We start from the raw sequence: 8,639 nt of genomic DNA, 5'->3' as shown, positions 1-8,639 counted from the left end.
CCTACTCCTCATTTTGTCACAAAGGGTCACACACACAGCAAAGTAGGGAAAACAGTTTATTTAACATGCAGCAAAACAAATGCATTGGAGACCTATTTACAGTATGAAGCTGTAACCTCAACCTCTGAACAAGTAACATTCATAAATAGTTTAATTTCCACAGCTCATACAATACTCTTCCACGCAGTGAGACTCTGGTCTCTTTCCCTTTGATTGTACAGCATGGGCTTTGCAACGCCAAGAACAAGGAGGATGAAGCCATTCTACAGAAAGCACTTGTGCTCTTCTGATTTCCTCTCACAGCGTCACTTCTAGGCATCTTAAGCAGTGAAACGTGCTTCCTAACAACACGTTAGAGCACCTGGGCAGACTTAAAGTGCTAAGCAAAGCCCCTAGATGTATTGTCTGCAATGCCCTGGAGACCCATGCTGAAAGCAGCAAGAACACTCCTTGATCTCCCCCTCTTTCCATCTGTTTAAGAACACAGCTGCAGCTTTTCTTCTGCAGTCAAGCACCTCTTCCACTCACTCAAGTACAACTGAGAAGGCCACATGTCCTGAGTACCAAACCCACACTACCAAGCTGAGTTTGGATTTTTAATGCTACTTACCTTTTAATGCCTAGTGCCCCCTTTGCATCAGGATGCCTGCTGTGTCTTTCACATCTCCTCGTGGTTTGCACCACTCTGAAGAAAAACACTGAGCGACCCTGGAGCATATAGAACAACTAGAGAGAATCCTTAGCTCTGTGTACAGGAATAAGTTTTATAATCTCCACTAAAACCAGCAGCACTTCCTCATTTTAGCTGTATTCCTACAACAGGCTGGCGTTGGGCTGTACTCAGCCTGGGGGCTGTCAGGCTGAGCGTTCCCTTGACCATTTAAGTGCCACCTGCATTGCTAGAAATACTTAATTTAGTGTAGCTCATTTCCATGCAGTCACCCCACATGCTGTCTTTACTGGAATGCAAGTTTACAGATTTAAGCCAGGGAAAAGTGTTTGTTTAAAACAATTTGCTAAAACATTGCTGAAGGATTACTTAGGTTTGAAATAGAGAGAGGGGAGGGAGTGCTGGAATCAACTTGTGTTGCTAGAGGGCTTGCTCATCAGAGGCCTATGATGTAACATTCAGGGTTTTACCCCTTGGGAAGACAATTGCACTTAGAGTGGGAACAAGTAAATTGGGGTACTAAACCCAGGAGTGCACCATCACAGCCCAGTGGATTCCGAATTACCTGCGGCAGTCTGCTCATTTCTAAGTAGATGTCCTATAGCACTGCTATTTACATCTTGTGTTCCTAGTCTTTTCAAGAGAACGCTGCATTCAACTATAATACTGCCTGCATGAGGGGAACTGAGGCGTTTCTCCCTACCCTTGGTCTCAGTCTCTGCACCTGATTGGTGGTTGCACTGAAGCTGCTGCAGTGTAGTTGCCATCCTTTTATCAATGTAATATGCACTGTCCACTCAGTGAAGGACTACTGGTGCCTTTTGGCCCTGGTGGTTTTGCCTCCTTGCTACCTACATTTCTTCTCCCCCATACCATGGAATGTGATGAAGGCAGAAGACTACTCAGACACAGCCACATGAGTAGAAAAACTTAGCACGAGTTGCCTGGAAGAGAGTGCAGAGGCAGCTGGAAATATAAAATTAAACTACTAAAGAGAGTGTCACACAATGTGCAATTGCTGTCTGGCACTGGCTTAGGTTGGTTATTGGACAGGAAAACAGGAGCCTTGAAGTGTCATTTTAGTGTAAAACCTTCCCATTTTGGAGCCAGCAGCAAAGGAGTCAACAGCCATAGGGCAGGCACAGATGATAGGGCTCTGCACCGACAGAATTCGGAGTGGCATCATAACCCTACCAGGTTGTAGGCAGCTCAGGACAACAGCAAGGGAGGCGGCCGACCAATCCCCTTCTGGCTACAGCTCTCCCTTACAGAACACCATAATTTCAAGTTTAACAAAGTGGAAGAGTGAACCAGATTCACCCAGAGGCCAAGATAAAGCAGCCAGCAAAGCTGCTCACTGGCTGCCGTGCAGTTCATTCTTGGCATAAATGCCCCCAGGCCCACTTCAACCCGAGGTAAAACATTCCAGACTAAAGCTACAAGCGGAGTGGTCAGGACATGTAAACAAAGCTAAACATCACCAGTGGATAGCATGTGTGCCCTTTCCACATCACATTCATTCCAGTCCCTTTGGGATGCCTGCCTGGTCCTATCATTGAGACTGGCAGACTCGCTGGGTCATAGATTACCCCATTGCTCTACTGGGGGAAACTGATCCACTTCCCCAACCTCTGTGTTGGGCTGGTCTCCCAAAGTGAACGTCAGTTTGTACCTCAGCCTCACCTTCTCCTGCAAGAAAAGACAAACAAGATGGTAAAGTAGGAGCCTCCCCAGGAGCTGGAAGGCAAATGGACCCAGTAGACGCAGGAGAACAATGGCTGTGTTCCTAAATGATGCACTCCCCCTTGCAATAACCTTTTAGAGCCCACAGTGGCTCTGCTTGGATACACCATATGGAGCAAGGGGTCAGCAAATGGGAATAGAGCATTTTGCAGTACTTAATAAGGACAATTTAGCTACTCTTTAATTTGTACGTATTCCAGCTCCTGAAGTGAAATAGCAGGAGAAAAGCACTTACGTGGCAATACATACATTGCATACACGGAACAATGTCTGTTATTCAGCTGCTTCCCGATGTTCCCAATAACATGCTCTAGTACTGCTAGGAGAGTCTGAAGTCTCAACTCTAAACAGTACTACTGGATGGAAGAACGAGCATAAAACCTGACAGTTTTCCTTAGCAAACAACTAGGGGGAAAAAAAATCTGCCTTCCCTAGTTATGTGGCTTTTTTTCCCACAAAGTGAGTTTATAGAAAACCAACAAAACCCTGTGATCTTTGCACCTTGGTATCTAACACTTTTTAGCTGAGCTGCAAATGCCACTTTTACCATAATCTTCAAAACCAGTAAATAATAAATGCCTAGATTTTCTGAATAATCAAAACATTGCACTACTACTACAGACTCTGAACTTCATAGATACGAGCAGTGTAGGGACAGAAGGGGCCTCGAGAGGTCATCAAATCCAGTGCCTCACAGCGAGGCAAGGCCCAGCTCTGACAGGCGTTTTGCCAACTTGTTCTTTAGAACCTCCATTCATGGGGATTTCACTGCTGAGACCCCTCTAAGACTAATCCAGTCTTACAGTTCAGAAGTTTTTCTAACCTCTGACCTAAATCTTACTGCAGATTAAGCCCATTAATTTTTGTCCTACATTCAAATGGCTGTGGAGAAAATTTGATCACTGTTCTTAAACAGCCCTTAACATATGTGAAGACAGTTTTCAGGCACAATCTTCCCACCCCACCCCCAAAACCAGCGATCTCCGTAAGGTGAGTGCTTGGCAGCCACTCAGGAGAAATTCAGATGCCGCAGCAGAGCGCCCACAGCTAGGTTTTGTTTTTAGTGGTGGTGCACATAGGAAAATTTATTCTGCACATGGATGCAAAAGACTAGAGAGAACATTGCTCCTCAGTCATCTTTTCTCAGGAGTAAACATACCCAGATTATTTTTTTATTTGTTTTCTCACAGGTTGGGTTTTCTAAATGTATAATTTATTATTGCTCTCCTCTGGATTTTTTTTTCCAATTTCTCCACAATTTTTCCAAAAGGGTGGCACCCCTGACAGGACACAGGACTCCAGTTGAGGACTTACCAGTGCCAAACAGAGAGGAAAAATTACCTCCTGTTTCATACATATGACAGTCCTGATAATATACTGAACGCAAGAATATTAGCTTTTTTTCCCACAACTTCATTACCCTTTTGGCTACTATAACCCCCAGATCCTTTTCAGCAGTATTACCACCTCGCCTGTTGTTCTCCATTTTGTAGCTGTGCATTTGATGGTTTTGCTTCCTAAGTGTAATGCTTTAATCGTTTTAAACATTCTCTCATTTGTCAGGGTAGTTTAGAATTCTAATCCTGCCCTCCGAAGTGCTGGCGAACCCTCCCAGGTTGATGTCATCTGAAATTTCATAAGCTCCACTCTATTATCCAAGTCATTAATGCAAATATTGAATAGTAATGGACCCCTGTGTGGCCCCATTATATAGGGCCCCCAGTTTCACAACAAACCATTAATAACTACTGGTTAAGTGTGGTCTTTCAAGAAGGTGTGCACCTACTTTAAAGTAATTTAATCTAGCCCACATTCCCCTAGCTTGCTCATGAGACTATCATGTGGGACTCTGGCAAGATATATCATGACTAGTGCTTCCCCCTGCAATCTTCTAGGTCAGTAATTACATCAAAGGAAATTAGGTTTGGTTTGGCAGGGTCTGAACAAATCCAGGCTGGCTATTTCTTGCACCTTCTATTACCTTCTAGGTAATTACAGTCTGGTTCATAATAATCTGGTCCAGTTTCTTTCCAATCTTTTCAAATTTAGGCTGACTGATCTACAATTCCTAGGGCATTTCTGTTCCCCTTTTTCAAGGTATTATGTTTGCCCTTCTCTAGTTTTCGGGGATCTCTTGTCTTTCCTCAGTTCTCCAAGACAATCACCAATATCTCCAAAATTGCTTCAGCTAGTTCCTGAACTCCCTTCAGGTATATTTCATAAGACCCCACTGACTTGATTACTCCTAACTTACCTAAATATTCTTTTACCTATTATTTCTCTGCTTAGAGACATGTTCCTTCCCCCAATTGTTAATATTAATTGTGTTAATCATCTGGTTTTGGAATATCTTATTCAAATGGACAGCACACAACTGAACGAGCAAAGTGAGCCAGTAAATACAGTAGCTGGCTGCTTCTAGTATGATGATCAGAAGGGGGGTTAACTATGTCATTTAAGTGGTTATAATTACATTTTTCAGTTAATGTCACAAATATATGAAGAAAAAGGACCTTCCTAGGTGCTATTAGGTTGACTTAGTCTGACTAGAGACTCAAAGAAATAATGTCTATTATACCAGATCACTTCTTACAAATCATGTAAACTATCATCATATTTAGTCATGTGAATGTTACCCTGCTAAGGGGTGTGGGAGGAGTCCTTGAGGGAGCCCTAAAGATAACATTGGGGGGATTTGTACAGAAACCAGTGAAGGAGGATTGCTATGGAATGAGGCAAAAGCACAGTCCACCTTTCCTTCCCCTTACTCTGTCCCCGCCAGGGTGAGATACTGCTAACATGCCCACATTACACCTCTGCAATGACTTCCCTCTCACTGCCCCAGGGCAGCACTCTACGGCAATCAGCCTTTGGGGGGGACACTCATGCTTGTACAAATGTTTAGTCTAAACCCACATGGAATTTAATCCTCATCAGATTTGTAAAATGGTAAACGGAGTCCCCTTTGCTGGAGTTTTGAGCCCCTCTCACCTTCATAGGGTTTGCCAGCAGCATGACTTGGGTGATGGCCGCTGGTGCCTGGATGGGGTTGAATGGAGAAAGTTCTGTACCCGAGGGTGGCTGCAACTTCACTTTCATGGACTGCAAATGTGAAAGAAAAGGACCCTCAGGTACCATGACCTGCATTGGCAGAATTCCCCCAGGACTACCTGATGTAACAAAGGGTTTAATGCAGGGAAGAGAAATGCTGCACACCATAGCTTTGTAAATCACCAAGTGTCCATATGGGACGAGCAGGGGACACAGATGAGCCTAGTCTATGCTGAACATTTAGACTTAGACACAAAGCAAAATAAATCAACAAGGAGAAGATGCACTGGATGGGGAAACCACAAGAGCACCTTTCTAGCACATGGGTTTCCTTGGGCAGACTTCAATACCGTGCAGACAGAAAAAAAAAAACAAAAAAACCGAACTTGGAGCTGATTTTCAAAACTATAATCAGTCACCCAAAACTAAAGAGGGGAAAAGATGACAAGCTCACGCTAAAATCTCTCCCAGGTCACAGGGCAAAATATTAACCTCAAAATATTGCCTCATTTTTTCCCACCCCCTTTCTGAAAACATGACCTGGAGCTGCTATCACGGGGGGGCTCTGTGTCTTTCAATCCCCTTCTGTAAACTGGGCCCCCTCATTTGCTTTATGTCTGCATTTTAGACGACATGTTGGTGGAGAAGGGATATTAGAATATGGGATCATTCCCCCAAAAGGATCAGAAAAGACAAGAGGAAAAGCCTGTTAGATCTTTTAGATCATTTATCCACTCTAGGTTTAAACATCCCTTGCAATGGGTCTTAAACCCACCACTTGAGAGTTTATTTCAATAGTTGATCTTGCTGAAGTTTTAAACTTGATTACAGAGACATGGGTACATCCCAGCCACACCATAACTGTTAGCTGAGTTTAACTGACTCCCTGGCTGCTACTAAGGCTGTAGTATAGGGGGGACCAGAAAGAAACAATTTTTTCACGTGATGACATTAGGCCTTTTAAAGCTCTAGTCCCTGAAGACTGGAGAGCTTAGCTTGTGTGAACAGTCCTGCCACTGAGGCCATATCTACACTTCTGGGAAGATCACCATTGCCAGGGTCAATCTTCTAGAGCATTTAGTGCACCTGGTAGGAACACACTAACTCAAACTTACAGGGCACCCACGCTGGTACTCCTGCCCCCATTAGGAGCAAGGGAAGTCAACAGGAGCAAACACTCCCATTGACCTCCCTTAGTGAAGATGGCACGGAAGCCCAGCTTAAGGTAGGAGGACTCCAGCTACATAATCAACATAGCTGGAACTGCATACCTTAATTCGACCTTCTGCTGTTATCCCCAGCCCAGTGCATACACCAAAATAAAGCTGAGCTGACCTTACCCCACAAGGGAACATGCTCTCTAACAGCAGTTTCTGTTGCTGTATGTTACTTAGGAGATACAGAGACCATCTTCTAGAGCTCTTTGCTCATGCTTGGAATAAGAAGGAGCAGAGGCCCACGGAAAGCTAGCACAGTAATATGTCTGAGTCCCAGAGCTCACACCCATCCCCTCCTGGGTCTGCATTGTTTCAAAGCAGAATCGCCATCTACCTTTAAGTTTACATGTCCCTACCTTCGGTACTGCAGCCTGTAGGACAATATTCTTAACAGGCAGAGGTGCTGTGTTCAACATGGACACCACCACAACTAGTACGTCTGACCTCTCCGGTGGGCACTCCTTGGCAAAGTGTAAGAGGATCCTGAACCCGTTCTTATCGTAGGCTGTCACAGGAAGAGCACGGCCTGGGGATGGGATGGAGAAAAGGGGAAGAGAATCACAATACTGTATTGGTAGGAGCAATATGTAAATTGACCCCAGAATCTCACTACCTCGCATTTCTCTCCATGGCAGGAGCTTTGTCAGAGAGCCAATAAGCTGTCCATTGTTTTAAAACTCTCTTCAGGAGCAAAAGGTTTTATGCTGTGAAGGCAACAGAGCTGATGGAACAACCTGCTTTCTCCAAAGTTCCACTATCTCCTGAGCAGGACAGACACCCTGCATGTCGCTCTCCTGCTTCGACAGGGCCAGACGGGGCTGTGAGGTAGCCGGATGGTTCTTTGGTAAAACCCAGTAGAGCAGAGCTGGGTATGTGTCAAAATGACAGTGCTGCTATCCAGTAGGGACCCTAGTTTCAAGGGTCAGGAGTGGCTGTGAGGTGCTTAACACCTTGGGTGAGTGGCACATTGCACAGTGTTATTTCAGGGCACTCCAGCAATGTAAGTGGCAGTAGAGTCTAAGAAGCAACTGTCAGCTCTACTGTGCACATGGGGCAGCATGTGGGGAGTGCAGGAAGGGATTCCCAAGAAAAAACAGTAGTTTCAAATTAAGGAACTTAAAAGCCTCTTAACTCTCTTGCCAGCTGGGAGGAGGTGGCCATAAAACCCTGGCCTGATACACAACCTTTTGTACATATTGTACCGTGGGAAAGGCAAGTCCGTTGCTTAACTGGCAAAAGCCTCATCCTTGGGAACCAGAAAACTGCAACCAAAACCAGCTGCATAGCCTCACTAAATGCAATCTGTGCTGTGGGCTGCATTCTGCTCTCAGGTCCTTCCCTGCAATCCCACAGACACACTTCAGTGTTGTCCAGGTGTAAAGAGAGAATTTGGCCCTATACCGCTGACAACATATGAGAGTAAAAACCACTAATGGGTTGGAATTGAGATAGACCAGGGTTGGGAGCAGCCTGAAGAGGCTCTCATATACTTACTGGGTTTAATGGATTCCAGTGGAACATGGACATTGGCCAAAGAAACGTCAGGTCCTTTCAGAGGGCTGCCCTGCTGTTGGAATGAAGTAGGGTGGAAGAGAGGGCTTCCTGAACCTGCCGTGCAGCTGCTGGGAAATGGAATAGTGGGGACCACTGGTGCAGTGACTGGCAATCCTGCGGTGGATATTAATGGGGCAGAGGTGACAGTGGCAGGCAAGGTAACCCCAGGGTGGAATACTGAGGACACCGACTTCACCTGGGCTGATGTCCTATGAGGAAGACGAAAACAGAAGGGGCAAAGTCAGAACTATTGGCTAATAGAAGTGGCAGTGGCAGCACTGAGCATGAAGCTGGGTTTTACTTCATCTCCTGCAAGTCCTGAGAGTAAAAGCAGTGGCTGCAATCGTACCAGGGTGCTGAGACACACTAAACTCATGTAGAGCAGTGTTGGGCTAGGCAAGTAC

The 8,639-nt window shown here is 45.2% G+C and overlaps 1 protein-coding gene across 4 annotated transcripts in view; it reads right to left on the bottom strand.

The window, feature by feature from the left end:
- Positions 1-52: 52 nt before the first annotated feature.
- Positions 53-8,639, bottom strand: part of GGA3 (golgi associated, gamma adaptin ear containing, ARF binding protein 3) — a 35,035-nt gene continuing 26,448 nt past the window's right edge. For 3 of the 4 annotated variants that reach the window (XM_075014853.1, XM_075014851.1, XM_075014852.1), the window contains 4 exons: positions 8,176-8,444; positions 7,038-7,207; positions 5,405-5,515; positions 53-2,359 (listed from right to left, as the gene is read on the bottom strand). In XM_075014853.1, coding sequence (XP_074870954.1) covers positions 2,249-2,359; positions 5,405-5,515; positions 7,038-7,207; positions 8,176-8,444 — 661 coding nt within the window. In that variant the 3' untranslated portion in view covers positions 53-2,248. Of the gene's footprint in view, positions 2,360-5,404; positions 5,516-7,037; positions 7,208-8,175; positions 8,445-8,639 lie in introns of those variants that run through there. The other variant, XM_075014854.1, reaches the window with a different exon arrangement.

Source organism: Carettochelys insculpta, chromosome 20 (genome assembly GCF_033958435.1).
Source record: "Carettochelys insculpta isolate YL-2023 chromosome 20, ASM3395843v1, whole genome shotgun sequence".
Lineage (NCBI taxonomy): Eukaryota > Metazoa > Chordata > Testudines > Carettochelyidae > Carettochelys > Carettochelys insculpta.
This window is presented reverse-complemented; position numbering and strand designations above follow the sequence as displayed.